This window comes from Opisthocomus hoazin, chromosome 3 (assembly GCF_030867145.1).
Source record: "Opisthocomus hoazin isolate bOpiHoa1 chromosome 3, bOpiHoa1.hap1, whole genome shotgun sequence".
Lineage (NCBI taxonomy): Eukaryota > Metazoa > Chordata > Aves > Opisthocomiformes > Opisthocomidae > Opisthocomus > Opisthocomus hoazin.
The window spans coordinates 96,614,675-96,638,160 of NC_134416.1; the positions used below are offsets into that span (position 1 = coordinate 96,614,675).

The 23,486-nt window shown below is 38.2% G+C and overlaps 1 protein-coding gene across 1 annotated transcript in view; it reads right to left on the reverse strand.

Moving 5' to 3' along the window:
- DNAH5 (dynein axonemal heavy chain 5) overlaps window positions 1–23,486 on the reverse strand; it is a 158,205-nt gene that overhangs the window by 87,468 nt on the left and 47,251 nt on the right. The window contains exons 15-27 of the mRNA XM_075417108.1: window positions 19,535–19,741; window positions 17,702–17,873; window positions 16,250–16,395; window positions 14,420–14,582; window positions 13,672–13,914; window positions 12,667–12,842; window positions 12,468–12,567; window positions 10,975–11,111; window positions 6,662–6,863; window positions 4,916–5,151; window positions 2,541–2,759; window positions 1,836–1,898; window positions 727–965 (exon numbers count right to left, since the gene is read on the reverse strand). Coding sequence (XP_075273223.1) covers window positions 727–965; window positions 1,836–1,898; window positions 2,541–2,759; window positions 4,916–5,151; window positions 6,662–6,863; window positions 10,975–11,111; window positions 12,468–12,567; window positions 12,667–12,842; window positions 13,672–13,914; window positions 14,420–14,582; window positions 16,250–16,395; window positions 17,702–17,873; window positions 19,535–19,741 — 2,303 coding nt within the window. The remainder of the gene's footprint in view (window positions 1–726; window positions 966–1,835; window positions 1,899–2,540; window positions 2,760–4,915; window positions 5,152–6,661; window positions 6,864–10,974; window positions 11,112–12,467; window positions 12,568–12,666; window positions 12,843–13,671; window positions 13,915–14,419; window positions 14,583–16,249; window positions 16,396–17,701; window positions 17,874–19,534; window positions 19,742–23,486) is intronic.

Below are 23,486 nucleotides of genomic sequence, written 5' to 3' on the forward strand. Positions count from 1 at the left end.
CCAAATTCAGGCTATCTGCATTTCAAAGATTTTGTGTATGGTTCTGCATGTGAGAATATCTGTTTCCAGTCTATTTCATTGACTGGTAGCGGGCCAGGCACCTATAGGCTCCGCTTTAGGAATATAGCTGCATAATTCTAATACACTTCATCCAAGCGATCTTCAAAAACAATTGAAATGTTTTACATCTTCATTTCATGTTCTGGTGACGATCATGATGTGCATTGCTCTGTGCTCTAGAAAAAACCCTGTTCCTCGAAACATGCAGGTTTAATTCTTTAAATCATTTGATTCCTGGTTTGATGAAAAGTTCGGCTTTTATGCATGCATTATATCCCATTTTGTAGGAAACCTATTCAGCAATTCACTAACTTGCCTTAGACATCTAGGGTCAATTTCTCTCATGAATAATAATATTACAACAAACAAGTAAAGTTTCCATTCGTGAAAAAAATAAATAGCAATTTTAACATATATTCTAATCTCGTAAAAAAAAGTTAACCAAGAAGCTCTCTAAGGAACAATAATCCTCAATAGAGTCTAAACAGGCTCCTTTATTTTATGAAGTTGGTAACGGATATATTTTTCAATTAAAACTCACTATTTTTCATGTTTCAATGAACAAATACATGCTCAGATATGATTATTGGTGCTAACTAATTATAATAATACTTAAGAGATAACAAAAGTACTTCAGGTATCTTTACCACACTAGTAGCTTCTCACCTGTTTTGAAACTCCAGAAGTTCACTGTTAATTTTTCCAATGTCTAATTCTGACCAAAGAATATCATAGTAGCCACTGACTGTGTCAATGACATTGTTATATAGATTATAGAGTTTCTGTAGCAGATTCAGTTGCTTCTTTATTTCAAGCAGATGAGGATACCGAGTAACAGGCAAACCAAAAAGATCTTCCCCACTAGTATAAGTAATATATTTCCGAAAAAGATTATCAAATCGATTCTAAGAAAGAAAAAGAAAAATATTAAATTAAATAACTAAATATTCAAGATCTGGCATTATGCTTAGAGCTGCATTAGTGAGTAAAATCTAGTAAATACTAGAAAGACAGCTTACACTGTCAACTATTTTGTCAATGATTTCCATGAGAAAAGTAACTTTTAATTAGCTTGGAGGCATATATTCAGAAGTTGACAGAGGCCATTTACTCCACGTGGCACAGTGATAGAACAGCAAATGCTAAGCTTGCACTTGAAAGAGGTGGAGCATGACATGCAAAGCAAAGAAAGGTGGATGCAGCAAATTCTACCTCTCCAAGTACACTGTGCAATTCTTTTATTGAAGGGTTGAATTAAGAATTACTACTGTTTAAGCAGCAAAGAAAAACAAAATTTGTCAATTGCAGTATAACTGGGGGAACATAGAGAGAAGCCAAATGAATAGCATTATGGGAAAAGGAAAAGCATTAGGAGTCATCATTACAGAAATAGAAATTAATCCTGGTACAAAGAAACATTTCAACAGGAAAAACAGTCAGTTTAAATGGAAATCTTTAATACATTTAAAAAAAAAAAAACGGGAGGAGAGGTGAACAAGATAGGGCAGAATTGTATTCATGAGGAAAAGACACAACAATGGACACAAGAACAGCCTATAGCCAAATACACTAAACGTGAGAGTAGGCTCTCATCAGGATATACTTGAATCTAGTAGTTATTATTCATTATCTGTACAGCCTTTCCCTTAGCTCCTAAAAAATCCAATTTTAAACAGCATCCCTTGCAAATGCATAGAAAAATTACCACCTTAGCCTTCATTAGGTTAAAACACACTTGCAATAATTATTAAGCAATGTCTTAGAATTAACAGTACCTGAAACATAGTAAGCCTGTCACTGGCTTCCTGAGGCTCTAAACCAACCACCATTGGCCCATTCTGAAAAAAAAAAACCACCAACAAAAAACAAAAAAAACCACACAAGATTAATTTTGAAGGTGAAAATATCCACAACTTGTTTCTAATCAGCATTTTCCAAAAGGCTAAATTCAAACATTTTTGTGGCTGCAGGATTCCATCCCTATATCAGATAACAACTGAACCAAGAGACCACAGTTACCTACTAGAACAATCACTTTATTTAAAAAAAACAAAACACCACACACAAAGAAGGCAATTGTCTTTTTAATACAGAAATTTTCATAATAGTGTAAAAGCTAGGCAGAAAGAATGTAAGAGATGAAGTCATTTGTACTTCTATTCAACACCAGAAAACGCTTCTTACATTCTAACATAATTTCTCATTAATCCTAATCTTCACATTTGTCATGTTACCTAGCTGTTTACTATAAACCCTAAATGTCTCAAGTCTTAATCTGTAAGACCTGATCACCAGCATTACATGCTTTAGTCACATACAAAAAATAACCAAAGCCTGCCCTGTATTGAAACTCAGATCAAGAATAAACACATTCTTCAGACAGTAGAGGCACATCCCATTAACAGGTCAACTCCACAATCTTTCCACGCTCCCACTGCTCCTCAAAAGCTCCTCTAATACAACACACCAAAAACACTTGCCTGATCATAATCTGAACAGAACTGTGTGCAGTCTTCAGTAAAAGTCTTCACAGCGTTAATAAGCTCTCCTCTGAAGTTTGGCTGCAAAGCAATGAGCTCATTCTGCACTTCATTTGCACGGACTAGCAGTTTTTCCCAAGTGTAGTGCAAAGTGTCCACCTTCTCTGTCTCTTCCTTGGCCACAAGTAGATCATATTTGTTTAACATAGCATAGGATTCCTGTGAGAAGGTTGGATCAAGATACACTAAATGGTAACTGAAGTTCATTTTACATACACATGTATGTTAACATTTCAAATTTTTAAGAATAGGGAATGATTTCTTAGAAAATCTGTTCTTTTTGCATAGCAATTATCACAATCTGGCAAACCAATATCCAACTGGAAGAAACATCAAAATGAAACTAGCTAGTTGTCCTTAACTCCTTATCTTTCACATAGCATTCTGCTTTCTGATAGATTATTTGCCCTAGTGCAATCTGCCTCTCTCAAAAAATATTTTCAGTTAAAGTACTCCTTAAGTCTGCAGGTTTTAGTTTCATTTTAATAAGAATATTTTTCTGATCCATGTCTTCAGTTATCTGCTATGACCCAAGCTGAATATTACGGGAGGTGAGCCATGAGGAAGCATCTAAGCACAGGCCTCCAAGTAAGCAAAGCAAACAGACTTCTATTCTGTAAAGACATTAAGGCGACACTTCATGTTTTCAACAAGAAAGAATTAGGAAACCAGATCAAAAGTTACCACACCTAATATGTTTCAACTATTTCAAATCTTACAACTATCATCATTCAGAACGAGGAATCTACTTAAAAATCTACTTAATGGTCTTTTTTTTCTTAGAACATTGATCTCCACCTGTACCACCAATGTATAAATACTCCACATACTGAAACTCTTAGTCAACTTTCACAAAAAAACAACTGAAATTCACTTACTGTAAATTAGATAGGTAGAGTAGCATTTAATCTTGTGGCATAACAGTATCATCTGAAAATTATTGTATAAAGTGGAATTATTTGCATTTACATTTTCTAGCTTGATCAAATTGCATACAAAATGCAAAAACGGAAACATAACTATCTGTCTGCCACCCCACTATGGGGAAAATATGTCTACCACAGTTTTAAAAATCTGAAGCACGACTCCTTGTGCCTAGAGACTCAAGGCTCCTGCTTGCAGAATTGGAAGCTTAGGAATCCTTGGCTCCCACGGCTTTTGCCTTGGCTCCACATCACATGGCAAATGAGGATAGGTCTTAGCAGGAACTTCGAAAAAGTCATGTCCTAGGAGGTCCTATTACCTATGAGAGTTTCACAGAAGGTTCCATCTGCAGACATGCTTTGCTTTTCACCATAAGCTGCTTGTGCTATTTTTGCTCCTTCACACAACCAGGGAGACCCTCACAGCACCTAAGGCTGAGATACATTCCTTCGCAACTATATTCTGTGAAATATGAAAGGGCTCCACCCTCATTTCCATTTTTTGCACATACGAGTACATACTGCATTCCATACTGTACCTCAGCTCAGAAAAAACAGAATTAGAAAACACAGGTGCAAGACATTTGTCTGACAGCAAATACAGTTCTTGTATCTCCAAAACAGAATATTAGAGTTGTCAATATTTGGTAGATAAGAATTCTGTGTTAAGTTACTTTAAAACAATAAGGACACAACCCTGAGAAGAAAATTATTGGCAATCAGGAATCATGAACATGTCATCGGAAAAAAAAATTCTACTGAACTTCTAGTTAAGGCTGCATTTTGCCAAACTACAGTGTTCTAAAATCCATACTCTGGTTCAAGACTGCAGAGAAACAGTTAGTCTCTGTTTTTAATTCTGTCATTTGATCAGAAGCCCCTACATTGTCAGATGTTCAATAAACGTATTCTAGGAAGTGAACTTCTTCAAGGAAGTCAATTGTTTATGTTTACTTCAACCCATGATACAGCTGATTAAGCATGCACTCTCACACATTCTCATATAATCTGCCTAACTTTAGCTTTCTTCTATTCCATAGGCTAAACCAAAGGAAAAAAAAAAAGGAAAAAAGAGGAAAATCAACGTTTTTTTACACAGATTTCTTCCACAAAGTACCAAAATCTTTCTTGCATTAAATATCTGTATCCAAATCTTCCTCGCACCTAAATCAGTCAATTTCTGCACTATTCACTAAACCACCTCTCACCTCAACAAGTCTATATTTGTCCAAGCCAGAGTTCCACACAAAAAGGCTTACAGGAACACAACAGATTTGTCACCCAACATTTAACATATATTAAATCCTACCTTTTCAAAGCGCGAAGCTTTAACCCAGAAAATAATTGCTTTGTTGAAACAGTACCCATACATGCAACATTCCTGTTAACTACCTCAATGGGCCCAATTTGAGAGTCTATGGAGATCTGTAGTTCTCTGATCTCTTTTAAAGCTGACATGGCTATTCTTATATCATCCAGATCCTTGATGTGGCGATTTAACTTCTTGCCGGTTTCCTCTATAAAAGTGAAAATTGCTTCCATCTCTGTTCGGTACTTCTTATTACAATGACACCCCAGCAAATTCATCCAAGCTTTGGTTTCTGCTCGCAGTGCTAGCTTCAGATCAGCTAAAAACATTGAATAATTAATAGATATTTAGATATTGTAGATATTTTTTTAAGATGTACTTTTAATCTTTTTTCAGTATGTGTTCTCTTCACTTCCAGTTCTGATTTTTCAGTCTAACCATCTTTGTACAGAGAAGATGAAATCACATTGACACCTTTGAGTGGTTTATAGGATTGCTTGCAATTGAGGATTGCTTTCCTCCTAATCCTCTCAGAATATATAAACTTTCCTACTGGAAAGATGAGGCTGGACTCCATGTTTTCATCCTGTTTGTGCATCATTATACACATTTCCAACCTACACAACACTAACAAATTGGTTAATATACTCATCTAAGTCTAAAATCTTTTCCAAAGTTAATCGGGGGGGGGGGGGGGGGGGGGGGGGGAAGTAACAGTCTGATTATGGAAGCTGAAGTAATAGAAGATTTGATCTGATATTTAACGAAACCAAATGGTCCATCAACTATTTAATTTTTACAGGTTTTATCTGTAGCATCAGTGGAGCCAAGTGACAAACATTTAGAGAGAAAATTGAAGTCTTGCTGAGTTGGCTGCCCAATTTTGCAATAATCCAGCCCATTTCTCTAAAGCTCGCCATTAAACTCGAATTTCTTCCTCACAGTTCTTAACAAGAGAGTAAAAAATTAATACCAACACAAGCATTATATAAAATTTTAGCTGGATATAATTTCATCCCTGTTGCCTGTTCATTCCCTGTGCAAATTTCACTTGACTGTTTTCCTTGTTACACAATGCTTCTTCCATGCTTAGCTCTCACACCTGATGGTCTACTTGAAGTATATCAGAACTACCTCACCTCCATTGAGTTTCAAAAGCCAGCTTGTTTCTCTATTTCTTTGTTTTACAATATAACCAAAGACATTTGGTTTTTACTCTTTCCTAATGAAGAATCTTCTTCTGTTTGCTCAGATCTGACATCCACTGCAAAATCAGTTGCAAGCATTTCTTGCAGCCGTGATAGTTCACAACTGTCCTTTCTGTTATACTGGTGTAAAATGCTTATGCAAAATTTAGTTAGATGATGTGGAATCTGAGCTATGAAAAAGTACAGATTTGAGGCCTGACCTTCATGGCAAAAAGGGAATCAGCAATAACATGTGTGTTTCACGTAACTAACTGTGTTGAACAGAAGGCTTTTCAGTTGTCTCATTACATGCAGCCAGGCAAGAAGAAAAGCAACATAAACGTGTCATCTTATTCCCATAAAAAATGTACCTATGGGGACAGTGACAAAAAGGTAGGCAAACATCTACCATCCACCCTATATGTGGACAGAAGTATCCAGGTGGAGGAAGAGCCTCACAGATACCCATGCATTAGTGTTTTCTTTGCACACATTTACAGCAAACACAGCAAACAGCCATTCTCTCTCTCTCTCCTTTCCATCTTTAATCTAGTTCGCCGTCCAAAACTAACCACCATCTCTCCTTCCTACAAGAGTAAGAAAGTATATGTCTATAGAGAGAAACTGAAAGCTGAACTCTACCAGTGTACAGTGCAATAGCTCCCACGCAGATGTATTCAGGCTCAGAACTGATCTTCAGCTCCAAGCCTTGGAAATGCAGAATTTCAGATTCAAATTCCGAAAGTAATGGGTTTCCCATCATTAATTTACCAATGGTTTCCTCCTTGTCCCTCTGCCATATATGGTGGTAACAACTAAAACTCTCCAAAGCTGTGAGAACTTCCTGGAATACATAAGAAGTTCAGAGAAAGATTGTCTGTGTTATACATATAGAATACATAGAATATCTCAATATCTGCTGGTTAGAATACATTAAGAACTCCAAAATGGAGCAGGTTGTATCACGTCACTAAACAGAAGGCTGCTGGTAAATGTATGCTGAAGGTAGTTCCATCAGCAATCACAAGCCTTGCCAGGAACTATATGCTAACCATATTCAATTTGTCAAATCAGTTACAGTATTTTCCAATGAAGTGATTCTTCAGTCAATAAAATCCTAGAAATCAGTGGCAAGTAAAATGCTCCTTTTAAGACTAGGATACAGTACACTTGTGCTTCCCTACAACTTATTGGACTAGCAACTGAAACCCGAGCCAGGGCCCAACACAAAACAAACATCAGTAACTCAATTTGTTCTCGAACAATGAAGCTATGAGACAAATTTTTTTAATATGTATTGCATTGCTGATGTTAACATTAAATTCTACACTCAGTTCAGGTATGTGTGATTTGAATACCATTTAGGAGTGTGCAACAGAATTATTTTTTTGATTCTCAGGAGTCTGGGAAAATATCAGACAAAGTTAAATCATCATCACTTCAGCTAATTAAACAAGTAAATGAGCAGTGACTGCTACGAGAGACAACCCACATCATGACTTACGACAAACTTAGTGCTTGCAGGCATTTAAACCTGGCTAAATGATAAAAGTTTCCAATTACAAAATATTGAGTATCAAAATACCAAGATAACTATCCACCATTATCAGGAGGAACTAATACAGTTGCCCAAAGAAATGTCAACTCAACACCAGTTCACTGGAGAGTGCATAGAATAAGAAAATGGCAAAGAAATTATGCATATCCTTTAAGCTATCTCCTAACCACCAGTAGCAAATCCTGTGCAGCACTTCACAAATGCCAAGCTGACGGTTTTCTTCCAAAAACCTTCATAAGATCTCCATAACAGGCCAGAAGTCATACTGGCTTCATTAGAATTTCTATGTGAATCACAGAATCACAGAATTGTAGGGGTTGGAAGGGACCTCTGTGAGTCATCTAGTCCAACCCCCCTGCCAGAGCAGGGTCGCCTACAGCAGGCTGCACAGGACTGCGTCCAGATGAGTCTTGAATATCTCCAGAGAAGGAGACTCCACAACCTCCCTGGGCAGCCTGTGCCAGGGCTCCGTCACACTCAGAGGGAAGAAGTTCTTCCTTATGTTCAGACAGAACTTCCCATGCTTCAGTTTGTGCCCATTGCCCCTTGTCCTGTTGCTGGGCACCACTGAAAAGAGTCTGGCCCCGTCCTCCTGACACCCACCCTTGAGGTATTTATAAACATTTATTAGGTCCACTCGCAGCCTTCTCTTCTTCAGGCTGAACAAGCCCAGCTCCCTCAGCCTTTCCTCGTAGGAGAGATGTTCCAGTCCCCTCACCATCCTTGTGGCCCTCCGCTGGACTCTTTCCAGTAGCTCTTCATCTTTCTTGAACTGGGGAGCCCAGAACTGGACACAATATTTCAGATGAGACCTCACCAGGGCAGTGTAGAGGGGAAGAGGAACCTCCCTCGGCCTACTGGCCACACTCCTCCTAATGCATCCCAGGATCCCATTCGCTTTCTTGGCAGCCAGGTGTAATCGATGGCCTTGCTGGACTTGTCAAATGTAAGAAGAAAGACAAACTGGGACTGAGGCCTCTCTCGACTGAGGTGTCAAGAGCTGAAGAGATAACAAAGGAAGTAATTAATTGGTGCTTATCAGACAAAAGTAAGGGGGGGTAGCCCATCACTGTAAACCCATTGATCTGTGGGGCACCGCGGAGGCTGCCCAGCCAGAGATTGCTTCAGAGATTGCTTTGGATAAAGCACAGATGGCCCCCGAATACACATACCATACGCTCCAAAGGCGTGTCACACTGCTGAGTCCCATTTCTGACAACACGACATTCCATGCCAAGAGCCACTCGATACACAATAATTGACTTAGTCCCACCTCGCAAAAAGATTTCCAAACATATAAAAATTGGCACTTGAAAACTCTCTTTGGGAGGAGAAGCCAAGCGAGAACTTCACCTGACGGACGGGTCGACGGGTCTGAACTCTCTTTCCCCCCCCCAAAGAAGGGATGCCTTTTTGGTAAGAGTCGCGCCTCTGACTTTGTCAGACGTATCCCCGGGAACACATTGCTAACTAAAGTGCTAAACTATTACTTTGAGCTCAACTTTTTTAGATGGTGCATCTACCAACGGCAATTCCGAATCTGTGATAACTGTCACTTGAATAAATTACCTATTGCTTCAACTTTGCGAAACTGTTTCAGTGAAAGTCCTTGGAAAGGCTCTGGCAAGCAAGTTGAATATCAGACTCCCCTTACCCACCCCTTCAACGTGACACCAGGGCACACTGCTGGCTCATGGTCAACCTGTCGTCCACCAGGACACCCAGATCCCTCTCCACAGAGCTGCTCTCCAGCAGGTCCGACCCAAGCCTGTACTGATGCACAGGGTTGTTCCTCCCCAGGTGCAGGACTCTGCACTTGCCCTTGTTGAACCTCATCAGGTTCCTCTCTGCCCAACTTTCCAGCCTGTCCAGGTCACGCTGAATGGCAGCACAGCCTTCTGGTGTATCTACCACACCTCCCAGTTTGGTGTCGTCAGTAATCTTGCTGATGGTACATTCTAGCTCTTCATCCAGGTCGTTGATGAAGAAGTTAAACAAGAGTGGGCCCAGTACTGACCCCTGGGGGACACCACTAGTTACCGGCCTCCAATTAGACTCAGCGCCGCTGATGACAACCCTCTGAGTTCTGCCATTCAGCCAGTTCTCAATCCACCTCACTGACCACTCATCCAGCCCACACTTCCTGAGCTTCCCTAGGAGGATGTTATGGGAGACAGTGTCAAAAGCCTTGCTGAAGTCGAGGTAGACAACATCCACGGCTCTCTCCTCATCTACCCAGCCAGTCATGCCATCACAGAAAACTATCAGATTGGTCAGGCATGATTTCCCCTTCGTGAATCCATGCTGACTACTCCTGATAACCTTCTTTTCCTTCACTTGCTTGATGATGACTTCCAGGATAAGCTGCTCCATCACCTTTCCTGGGATGGAGGTGAGGCTGACTGGCCTGTAGTTCCCTGAGTCCTCCTTCTTGTCCTTTTTGAAGGCTGGAGTGACATTGGCCTTTCTCCAGTCCTCAGGCACCTCTCCTGTCTTCCAGGACCTCCCAGAGATGATGGAGAGTGGCTCAGCAATGACATCCACCAGCTCCCTCAGCACTCGTGGGTGCATTCCATCGGGGCCCATGGATTTGTGGGAATTCAGATCGCTTAAGCAATCCCTCACGCAGTCCTCCTCGATCAAGGGAAAGTGATCCTCACTGTGGGCTTCTTCTGTTACTTCCATGGCCTGGGATTCCTGAGGGCCTGCCTTGGCACTGAAGACTGAAGCAAAGAAGGCATTCAGTAGCTCTGCCTGCATCCTCCTTCACCAGGACACCTGCCTCATTCAGCAGCGGCCCCACATTGTCCCTAGCCTTCCTTTTGCTATTGATGTAGTTGAAGAAGCCCTTCTTGTTGTTTTTGACATCCCTTGCCAGATTCAATTCCAGGTGGGCTTTGGCCTTCCTCATTGAATCCCTGCATGCTCTGACCATATTCTTGTATTCTTCCCAAGTGGCCTGTCCCTCTTTCCACATTCCATGGACCTTTCTCCTGAGCGTGGAGGAAGTGATGTTTAAACAGCGACCAGCTGAATAAAACTGTGTAACACACGAGTAAAATTACTACTAGTTCTATATAAAATACACATAACTCAACTATACCTAGAGGTTTTTTATGATGTTTTACCAATTGCAGATGTTTTTAATTAGACCGAAGTTTTACTTTATGTAATATTCAAAACCTCATAAATTATTGAAGTACATTTAACCCATGTTACAATATCAAAGTATATTTGCAAATTTGCAGCCGCATGTTTTCCATCCACCGTCTTACACTTTGTCATTCATATGTTTAATCATTGTTTTAAACACCTACCTTATCACCCAAAGTTACTAAAAGTAGTACATTAATATCCCTTGGATAGTGATATTAAATTAACATCTTGATTGTCTTACCCTTTTTGTAGAATTAATAGCAGTGCTGAGTAAAGATACTAATTTAATAATTTCTTTATTTTCTGAAACATTCTTGAAGTAGTTCTGGCTTTGCACCGGATCAGACAAACTGAGTGATGCTGCATCTGACACACTATCTATAAAGGCAGATTCAAATACAAAAGCAGTTTTAGGACAGACATATTGTTTAGGTTAAGCAAATTCCTACAGACAAAAATTAATGACCTATTTTTTCAATAAATGTGCTTCTTAAAGTTCAGTGTTCTTACTAATCAAAAATGGTAATATAATTGCCATAAATCCATAAACCTCTCCATTTTAGGAAACTTGCTTCAGCTATGTACTTTGGCAAAGTTGGATCAAGTTCCACTCCAATCATTCAAATACATTCTTTCCTTTTCTCTCACCCCTCTCCACGGTTCATCCTGTACAGCTCACCTAAGTGATTTACTGGTATGTCAGCATTAAGCAAATCCATAAATACTTTTATCTTCTGAAATAATGTGGGGTAGACCACAATTGACAATTTGAAATATAAATTATCACTAAATCCAAGAATACGAACATAGCCAAACCTCAAAAGGAAAGAAAGATAAAAGGAAGGTCCATTAACTGCAACTATTCACAAGATTGAACTTACCATCATTTCTTATTTCACCTTGGGCAAGAGAAATTCTTAGTTTTGAAACAACAATTTAATTTCTTAACCATTTCAAGTATTACTTTCCTACCTTTTAAGTGTATAAGAGGGAGCTAACCTGAAAAGACTCAATATATTTTTGAAATACCTGAAGTACAAAGTAGAACAATTAATTTAGTTTGATTCTAAACCATTTCAGATAAGCCCAGGAACCAAAGATACCATCTTAAATTTCCTTGAATTAATGCCTTCAATAACTTCATTCCATGTCTGATCACAAAACAGATTAAGTTAAAATCCTTTTAGAAATTTCAGACTATTCAATCCTCTCTCCAACAATACTGCAATTTATATAGATATTCCTATTCAATACCAGGTTTTGTTTAAGTTCAACTTACCCTTCTTAAAGGAACTTCAGCACAAGTTTTAAGATGCCATTTGAACGTGCCAAGTTACAAACCACACTGGTAAATCAGGAAAGATCTATAACAACTATAATTGTTTTCCAAACTCATTCATAGTTTCTACTGTACTGCCCAAGCTGGCACCCTAACAGGTTTTCACACACTGCAGATAGAACCCAAAGCAGGACAACTCTCTGAGAGGCACCAAAAAATCCCCTTACTCAAATCCACACCAAGACAAGTATCTTCAGGCAAGCCTGGATTCTAATTACAAAGAGAAGCTCTTGTATTGCTATTATATCCTATTTCTTCCCCCAGGTGGTTTAAAATCTATGACCTCTTTGTTCTACTGCTTTTTATGCATTTTTTATTTAATATGATTTAACATATTATGTGTATATCACATTTACCTAACATTCAAATTGAGTCATATCAGAGTTTATCATTACCATGGATGTTTTTCTTTCCAGTCTCTCTCATTCCATCATCAGAATCACTGTCTCTGCTCTCACATCGCAGCACAGCCACTTTTCTCTCTAACATTCTCTTCTGGGGAAGAAATAAAATTTTTATATTTGCAGTAGTTTTGAAACATCAGTTTTAAGTAAGGCTATTAATTACACAAACCAGGCTATTAATTACACAAACCTTGGATAGTCTCTCCTTACTCCACTGTCCAACTCCTTTCATTACTTTCACAATACTATCTACAGCTTTATTAAGCGTCTGCTGTACCTCATCCAAAGAGGGTGTCATGATGATATTAGGAATAGACAGGTTAATACTAGTCCTAATTATAGGATGCTTAGAAGCATTGTGATTTTCTAAATGAAAGACAAGAAAAAAAAAAGGATGTTCACACTTTTTTCAAGACATGAAACTAGGCATTGTAATGATATAAATCTATATATGTATATCCTAATGTTGAATACTGAGGGTAATTTCTTAAAGAAAAAAGATTCCTGAGTAATTTACATGAGGTATTGGTGAAGTCTACAGTAGCACAAGTGAAAACTAAGTGCCAAGCTATTTCTTTCCATGAAGCTTCTCTTCAATTTGTTCTGTGCAGCTAAACTTTGTTTAGCAGAAAATGTTATCTACCTCTTACTCCCAGTCAGCATATTAAACAGGGCACAAAACCTCCTAAGAATCTCATAATATTGTGTGCCTTATATGCTATCGAGACCAAATACAAATGCCTTTATTTTTGTTTCTTAAAATTATGTAACAAGAAATCTCTTCAAAAAAGAGGGTTCCATCATAATGTATAGGAAGATCTGAAGGCAATTAGTAAGAGAAAGAGAACACACCTCTTTCTCTATCATTTTTTTCATACAGCTTTATGTAAAAGTCAAGGTCAAACAGGTAACCACTTATCAAGTCCAACTCCAGATACATTATCGAGCTTCAGAACAGTACAGTCAGTCCTAAGAGAACCATCATCGCAACGACATGTTCCTACCGTCAGAGGAAAAAAATTCCTTTGGATATATACCATGCTATCAATTGTGATTTAACAAGACAGCTTACTCAAACTCCCTTTGTTTTCCCCTCTTTTACATAGGAGGCGCTTTTTTTAATGTAGTTCTGGGATATTACATTTACATATTTCTTTTTATAGGCTAAGAAAGCAAAGTACTGCAATATGGCCACCTAAGAAGCTGATCATGGAAGATGCATGGATGCGCTTGCGTATGGTGTCCAGAGTGTTACGAGTGACTTTCAAAAGGGCGTCGATATTGCAATGATTGAAGTAGGAAAGCAGTTCATTGGCTGCTTCTTCTAATATTTCTAAATCCTTTCTCTTCCTCTTTGCTGCAGGAGACAGTCCAGCCCATATCTCACCAGAATTGTGGGAGGAAGTCAAGCTTTTTGATTGTCTTTCCTCTTCTGTTGCTAAAACATCATAAATTTAGTTAAATTGACTTAAGGGACTTGAAAACACAATAAACCAACATGTCACAGGTGTCTGAAATACAGCTAAATTTTACAGAAGTGCACATTATACTAATTTGTAATCTGTACCTCAATGTAACAGTCCTTTTACTCCTATGAACCTTCTCTACTCAGTAAAAACTGGCGTGATTATCACCAAGATTTAAGTATTATTTCTTATATTCTTTCTCTATGAAGTCCAGCAATTAACCAAGGCCTGCAAGCTGCAAGTAGCTGCTTCTATGGCATTAACATTTCAACCTGCAAGTTAGACTGATAATACTGACCTATTTTGCAGATGACAGATGACTGTTAGATGATCCACTGTCCAGGCAAATTCAAACAAAAGTCTTTAGACATTAGATACTGATTGACCCTTCCGTCAGCTAAGCTACAACATCCCCCAACACACACTATCAGCATGCAAAACAAACATAAGCACAGAGCTACAATACAATCTTCTTACCTGTATTTTTTCCCCTTGTTTTACCAGTGGGTACAATGGACCTCTTACCTTCTTTTCTGACCTGCATCTCAGTGTCAAGTAACATGTTAATCAGCTCATTAGCAGCATCTTCCACCAGTGAGCTTTTTAAATGCAAAGTCCGAGAACCTTTTATACAGAGCTCCTGTTATCAAACCAAAACAAACATATGTTCTTATCTTCACGGTTATTCTGCCTATTTCATGGTCACAGCAGCCTTTATTAACACAAATCTCCAGCCCTCAGATTTGTGAAAAACAAGAACAACACACAAAACTATTTTTAAATTGGTATGTTCCAAACTATTTAATGTTGGATTCTTTGTTGTGCCAAACAACACATCATAAATGTCTTTCAAAATTGCAGTGGCTTGTTTCCTAAATCACATGATTTATCTATAGTTAATATAATGACTCAACGTTTATAAAGCCTTGTTCAATTAAAGGGCTCCCAAAAGCAAGTACTTCATAAGTTTGATAACTTTCCAAAGTACCCATGGAAGATTTAACATTTCTTTTAATCGTTGCCATTTTCCATTACTTGGTTGTGCCATAAGAAGTATTAGCCATTCAAATTTCCCATTTATAGCTACATAGGAGATAAAAATCTACCAAAAGCTGTATTTATGATTAGAATAAATAAGAAAATCATTAACTGAGGGGAGAAGGAAGGAAATAATTACATTTAATAAAATTCAGAGATATATTAAAATATTGTGCGGGGGGGTTTTAATACTTCTGGTAAAATTCATCAAGTATGATTTAGCCAACTATAATTTTTAACTATAACTTGCTTTTAATTTTTTTCTTTGTTATCTCCTATTTCTTTAAGCTTAATCAAACCTGGATACCTCCATTTCATTAAAAATCAGTAATTGGAAAAAATCACCCATTAGCAAGATTCAGTCATTTCCAAATTTTAAGACACAATCTTTGACCTTCCTAACAATTCAGTCTACTTGAGAGAAGCTAGATGTGATTTGCAGTATCACAGCGAGTACTGATCAAAGTACTTCAGGTTTTTTCCACAGTATATTTTTGTTGCAGCAATTTCTTTAAAAACTTAAAGACACCTGTCAGGTGACAGAATTTATTTCTAGTCCCTTCTAATTAAAAACCACAATAATCTAACAAATACCTTTACTATTTTCATTGTGCCCATAACTGGGGTTAGTATACCACTTACTCTGCTAACTCAAAAGGATTGGCTGTTGCAGTATTGTAATTGCTATGTAGCAGTTCAAATTTTCTTGCAGAAGACCAACATTAAGCAGAATCAATTATCACACAGTGCTGAGAAGTTTTTTATGCTCACTCTCACATATTTTTAAATTAGTGAATATATGTTTTAGTGCCAGCCCTACCAGGAAAGCAGCAGCAGGATCAACAAACAAAAACTAAGGATTGTGATACTTACAAAATACCATTCATTCCATAAAATATTTTAAGTTTTGCTTTATATTTAACAACAGGGTGAGCTGTTACAATGGACAAAAGAGGAATGGCCAAAAAGTTAAGTATGCTAAGAGAAACAAAACTTTCATTTCAAAACATTTCATAACAAAGCACTAAAGAAATATACAGTAGTTGGCTTGACATTAATAGGCTCAGAAAAGAACATCTCAGTTCACATCTCTTTGCATTTGGTATTTTTGTTCTTTTTTTAAGGTTCCAGCCAAGCAAGTGGGGATGTCCTTACTTCAGTTCCCCACTCCTGCTTCATTAATTCTGCACTGTTTTTATCTCACGAAAAGGGAAAATATCTTAACTGAAAGTCATTGAACTCTTCTATATGAAACATTTATCTAATAACCTTAGTCTTTTGGAGAAATTCCTCACAGCTCAGTGGTTCATCTTCTGGCAACTTACAGAGTGGCACTCTATTCATTTCTTGAAGGACAGCATCAATACGAAATTCAACCAAGTCATTCACTCGATCAACCAATAACTCCAGCCCAGCTTTTGAAGCAAACAGAAGATTCAAGACAAATTCAAGTTTGAAACAATAGTCTTTGCAGAGTCCTGCTTAAAGTTTTAATTCAACAATCATATTCGATTTTATATTAATTCTACACCTTAACCAGCTTACTTCAAATATCTAAACTTTTATGGCAAAGTTCAGCACTGAAATCATAATTAATTTTTGCATAACATATGCACATCTAGCATATGCTATCCACATCCTAAAAGATAATAGGCAAAGTATTATAAATATGTATAAAATGAGCTTAAGTATGTGCATTTCAAACACAAAGACATTAAAATTCAACTGAGGTCTATGAATACTTCTCCTACAGCTTGAACTAGTTACCACTTGGAGAACCTACCAGCAACAGAAACTTTTGACTAATAAAATGTCCATCCTCCAAAAAAATGTTAGAAGCCAAATAATAGTTAACAGAAAACAATCACTAGAATTTTCACAGTTTAATAGAAATTTGCTTTCAATGCTGAAATTGAAATAGCAGTGAGGTGCCTGTTCCAGACTCAAACTACTTGTACTATTCAAAATTAAATTCAGTGTAATGTCAAATTAGCATCCAAAATGCTTTTTTATTTCATTTCAACTAAAGAAAATTCCCACTATAACTACTTACATAATTCCAAAAACAAAATCTGTTTGATGTAGTGATTAAGCTGAAGGAAAAGGAACTTGGTATCTTCAGAAACAATATGCATTTCAGTGCAATCTTGCGATAAACTTTTGAAAAGACTACCAGCTCATCTAAAGCTGTTGCCCAAGATGTGTGTGCATTAGTTTTAAAGAGACTGATGTTAAAAAAAAGGCTAATATGAAAAGCTATTGAGCGGTGACAGTTAAAAAAAAGACTAATATGAAAAGGTATTGAGTGGTGACAGTGCCAACCCAGCTGAGATATTATTCCCTGAGAATGTCTTTTGTATACTATAGAAACAAAAGGCAAGATCAGGAAAAGACCAAAATCTAGGAGGTCTTTTAAAAAGTAGCTATCATTCTCTGAATTCAGAATACGTAGGACGTTTTGCACACCACTTTATGCTTGGCTTAATCCTAACCACCATCCCATCCATATTAGCAAAAAGTTGACAGATATGTAAGACTAAAGGAAGGTAGTATTACAAAGCAGAGGTTTCACAAAGTACAGGACAGGTGAAAATTCTGATTACTTTCATGTTTATGTCAACTAAGTGCAAATCATATAAAGGATAGTAAGCTTCATGATACAGCCTTCATTTGTATAGAAACAAACAAGCAGGAGTTAGTGGAAGGAGGCAGGTGACCTACCTAGCTTGTAGAAGACCATATTAATATACTTCTCAATATTCATGGATGTCCAGGTCAGTAACATTAGACCTGGCTGGATAGCATCATCTACATTTGCTAACCGAGGAGCCATCAGTTGTTCAATAGGGTGTCGTATTTTCAGTTTTATTCTTTTGTATTCTGCCAGCATCATCTGAAAAAAACAGAGAATGAAAACATTAGTTAATATACACTGATCTGAACCTCTTCACATACACATATTTACCATAAATTAAGAAAATTCCTCTGGATGTACATCACTGAAATTCTTAAGAAATGATAATTAATTGTTTGGGAAATATTTTCATTATTTTTGGCAGAAGTTCACTATTTGTTTCTCTTTATAATAATGTAAGCACTACTTCACATGGAAATTAATCTTTGTAGATTGTACTGGTTTTGGTTGGGATGGAGTTAATTTTTTTTCATAGTGGCTCATACAGTGCCATATTTTAGATTTGTGGCCAAAACAGTGTTGATAACACATTGATGTTTTGGCTATTGCTGAACAGCGCTCATAACAGCACTGAGGACTTTTCTGCTTCTCACACCGCCCTGCCAGTGAGTAGGCTGGGGACACACAAGCAGCTCAGAGTGGACACAGCTGGGACAGCGGACCCCATCTGACCAGACGAATATCCCATACCTATGGCATCACGCTTAAAAAAACAAGCTGGGGAAGAAGAATGAAGGGGGATATTCAGGGCTATGGCATTTGTCTTCCCAAGTGACCACAATGCAGCCTTGCTTTCCTGGAGGTGTCTAAACATCAGCCTGCTGATGGGAAGTAGTAAATCCTCGTTTTGCTTTGCTCGCATATGCAGTTTCTGCATTCCCCATTAAATCATCTTTATCTCAACCCACGTTTTCTCTTTTAACCTTCGGATTCTTTCCCCCATCCCACTGTGGGGAGTGAGTGCCTGTGTGATGCTCAGCTGACTCCTGGGGTTAAACCACAGCATAGCAAAAGCTTTGCAAATACCAGTCTCTAAATGGATGTTCCAGGAGACAAAAAGCCCAAGGAAAACCATTAATCTAAGTGAAATTTGCATCAGTTTTATTAGACCAGCCTTATCAGAACATTAATATGGTATTTAGTTTCTAATGCATCTTTAACATGCTGATCTAGCTTCACACATTTTGCAAAACACAATCCTTGCAATAACTTTATGACTTAATATGACATTTTTTTTCTCATTTCAGAATCAAGTAGCCCTTTGAAGCTATAGTTTTTTGAATTCTCATCTTGAGTCATCAAGAACCTTGTCTGTTCATACGCAGACAAAATGATCCAAGGGATTTAAAAGACAAGAGAAATGGAAGTTTTAGCTTCTCTTTTTTAAGCTGTTCCACAGACATCTGTGTAAAACACTGGCACAGGAACTATGCTGCTTCTTGCTGGATGCTTTACATTTTTGGAAGGCATATCACCTGTTCCTCCCGTCCAGCTATCCTCTTAAAACAACATGTATCCGATGCTGACTCCATTAATGGATGAGAGATAAACTGCTTATCATTTAGGAAGCAAGCAAGAGAGCAAGGCTTCTGATAAGCGTCCTTTTCTCCCCATCTTCATCTCTTTCACAAGCTCTGCAGAGCTTCCCTAAAGCCACACATCTTTGAAGTGACTTCACAGAAAACAAAGCCAAGAAATTAGTTTTAAAGGTGCCTCAAGTCAGTCAAAGATAAAAAATTGATTTGCCAATGTTTTCTGAAAGCATAATCATTGATCTTTGTTTTTTCTCTTCCATTTGTATAGAACCTAGACATCTTAACATACAATACACATACATAAAATAACTAAAATAAACCCACGTGCAGATTGTTGACAATCTTCTTATACCAGTCTCTCTGCTCCTGAATAATACTTGCAAATGGTGGGATTTCAAGGCACATGTGAGCCATGCAATCCGTTTCTCTGATTAAAGTTAATATTTGAGGGTCAAAATTCACAAATAAGTCTCCTGTTTCTGGAGCTTTTACCAAAAGAAATGTCTGAAGTCCTTTTCTAGTCAATTCAACCTGCAGGAAACAAAGTCATGATTCCTGATCAGATAAGATAGTAGAACAAAATACATTGCTTTGGACATAAATGTCACTTTGGCAGACACTATAATCAGGTACTGCTGACAATGAAGATTGGTATGGTATGAATCAACAATGAAACTCTATGAACACAACCTGTATGTACCCAAATGCTTAACAATCAAATTAACTGTTCTTTATCCAATAGACATTTGGATGTTGGACTGTAGAGTGCAGCTTATGATATCCAAGAACCAGCAGAAAAAGCTGCACTCTACAGTGCAACATCAAAAGCAGAGCCATAGACTTTCTTACCTCAATCCTCTTAAATCTGAACTCTCATTTCCAGAAAACTTACTGCATATTCTGCAATAAGGCTGCACACAACCTCCTTGATGTACTAAATAATTCTTGGATAACTTCTTCAGATAACTTTTGAATAAACTCATCCTCTTTTCTTCTTTTGCATGTTTCCCACTACCTAACATATATACCATGTGCCAATCTTAATGGCACTCCCAATTATGTCTAACCTCTGGGCAAAATTTTAAAAAGACGAAAATCAATATTTATTATAGGGTTTTTTAAAATTCTTCAAAGGAAAGCCTAATCACACTATTGGTTTAATTGCCTTATTTGAATATTAGAATATCTTTTGTTCTCCACGTGATTAGAAGGGAGAGCATTCATAAGACTGACACAAGGAAAATTTGGCTGATACAAGAAAGAAGTTATGCCTTAGGTAGGGAAATCCTTCCTAAGTGAAAAACTTTGCTGCTATTCCTATTTTCCAGTCATCCTTTTGCTAACATAATTTTATTGTTCTTTATTCACTTCTCATATTTCAGGTATCACATTACATTGAGATGGAACTTGTTTTTAAGCAATAGTTCTACAGCATATTGATTTCTTTCAGTATACTCTTTTTTTTATGGAACACATACTGAAAATTCACACCCCCTTTCAATGTCTAAAATATAGTTGACTATACTCTTGCTTCAGCTGTATCTTGTGTTATCATGACATTTTACACAGCATTTTTAATAAAACGTCTAATCAAGGTTCATCAGTGAAGTTCTCATGCTCTATCCACTAGCATCAAAGTCACTCAGCACAGCTGCCTTGAATAGGAGCTGAATTCTTTTTTTTTGCAAAGTTCAACATCAAATCTTACTGTTTTGGACTCCAGACTTCTTATTCCCACTATTAATCTCTTACTCCCCCATTTATGTGTTTTTTTCCATGCAATTTTCGTTATTAAGATAACAAAAATAAGGGGTACATTGAAGGCACAAATCTTACACTGTCCTACAATTATAGCAAAATTCATACTTCCCAGTATTTTATTATTTTAATATGTCCAAGTTGAACATCATTGGCTACAACACAAAAATAATGGCTTTAAATCTTATGCTATTAAAATGGGTGGATAAACAATGTGGTAACCATCCAGTAACAAACAGGCAAACGGGGAGGGGGGAAGTTTGGAAATATCAGAAAGTGCCACTAAGCTTAACTATTTCCACCGTATAGAAGAATAAAAACTAGTAGGAACTAGAGCCCTATTTCTGTTGCATTTGTATTCCCCACATGACACTTGCCCCCTCTCATTTCTCTTTTGTTCAGGCGTAGAGCAGGAGCTCCACCTTGTGTTCTGTGCTACTCATGTCCACATCCGCCCGCGCCTTTGTGGCATCCAGAAGAGAGAAGAGACTGCTGAACAGTATTCATATGCTTTGCCATATCTGGTAGACAGGTGCATTGATGTTAAAGTGGATATACTGTTCATGCATTTTCAAGGCATGCATGCTCATTTCAGCAACTTGAAATTGTGTTCAAATCCACGTCCCTTTGTTTCCACCTAATGAGTATAATGTTGGAGGAGGCTCAGCAAGTTTATATGGCTGCCAAGTGCAATTTGACTCTGCCATAGGAGAAACCAGATGCTTACTTTTAGCACAGATCAGAATTAGATCACAGATCGCTAGGACCTCACAAAGAAAGGCACCAGTTCAAGGGAGATGCCTTGGATGTTACAGTCATTTTGCAAAAGATTAAAGGAGAAAGTACTTGACTGCTCCATCAAGGTATGGTACGTGTCTGAAAATCTGATCATTAGATCATCTAGCTAAAGGAGACAGGTGTAGCCCAACAAAAAGCATACCATCCTCCTTAGTCTTTATAGCTGAGACAGGGAACATACCTTAAAAGTGCCCAGACAAGGACATGATATCAGCAGCAGGTACAATTCAGTGAAAGATATCATCAGTATACTTGGAATGATGCAGGTATCCAGCACTGTACTGGCACCAAAACAGAAACCACTCAGACAGAAAAACAAAACAAATGCCAAAGGCTTCTTGAAGCATCACAATTCCTCTTCCATAAAACATGAGGGATACACATACCACACCAGCTCTCTGGTAAGAGCTCATGAAATCAAAGCTGGGCTTCAACAAGGCCAAATGCCAAGTCCTGCACTTGGGTCACCACAACCCCATGCAACGCTACAGGCTCGGGGAGGAGTGGCTGGGAAGCTGCTCGGTGAAAAAGGACCTTGGGGTATTGGTCGACAGCCGGCTGAACATGAGCCAGCAGTGTGCCCAGGTGGCCAAGGCGGCCAACAGCATCCTGGCTTGGATCAGGAATAGTGCGACCAGTAGCGGTAGGGTGGAGATCGTGCCCCTGTACTCAGCACTGGTGAGGCCGCATCTCCAATACTGTGTTCACCCCTCACTACAAGAAAGACATTGAGGTGCTGGAGCATGTCCAGAAAAGGGCAACAAGGCTGTGAGAGGTCTAGAGAACAAGTCTTATGAGGAGCAGCTGAGGGAGAAGAGGAGGCTGAGGGGGGACCTTATTGCTCTCTACAACGATCTGAAAGAAGGTTGTAGTGAGGCAGGTGGTGGTCTCCCAGGTAACTAGCAATAGGACGAGAGGCAATGGCCTCAAGTTGCATCAGGGGAGGTTTAAATTAGATATTAGGAAAAATGTCTTTACTGAAAGAGTGGTCAGACATTGTAACAGGCTGCCCAGTGAGATGGTTGAGTCACCATCCCTGGAGGTGTTCAAAAAACGTGTAGACGTGGCACTTTGGGATACAGTTTAGCAGTCATGGTGGTGTTGGGTTGATGGTTGGACTTTATGATCTTAGAGGTCTTTTCCAACCTATGATTCTATAATATGATTCTCAAGTTACCAGAATAAGCACTTCAAGTTAAAGACATTTCTAAGTACAACAACGGTGATTTTTATTATTGCCTGGGAGGAAGACCAGTTATGCAGAGGTCAGTAGTGCCAAACTTAGATTTGATGTACCTGAAACATAATCTATAATGAAAGAACAGTCGTGGTAATGCTCTTTGGGTTCCTTGATTCGCAACTGGCAGTTAACACCAAATTAATCATCAGTAACGTGTACCCAGCACTAGAGCCAAGGCAGTCTGAAGACAGCACGTTATACAACCTCTAATGTCGTAGTCACTTATGCTGTTTTAGTATACCAAATTGACACAGACACTCCCACTTACAGTATCAGACAATCAAATCTGATAATCCTTTAAAACTTCAAGGCAATGCAAGTACGAAGGTGGAAGGAAGAGTCAAGAAATCTTCAGACTGGACAAGAGACAGCAAAAACCTCTGGTCTCAGGTCTGGTGTAAGAATTGCTTTGAGAAGACTGATGTTTGTTAGCACCAGAGATTTTCACATTGTACAAAAGCTGGAGCTGAGCTCCAAGAA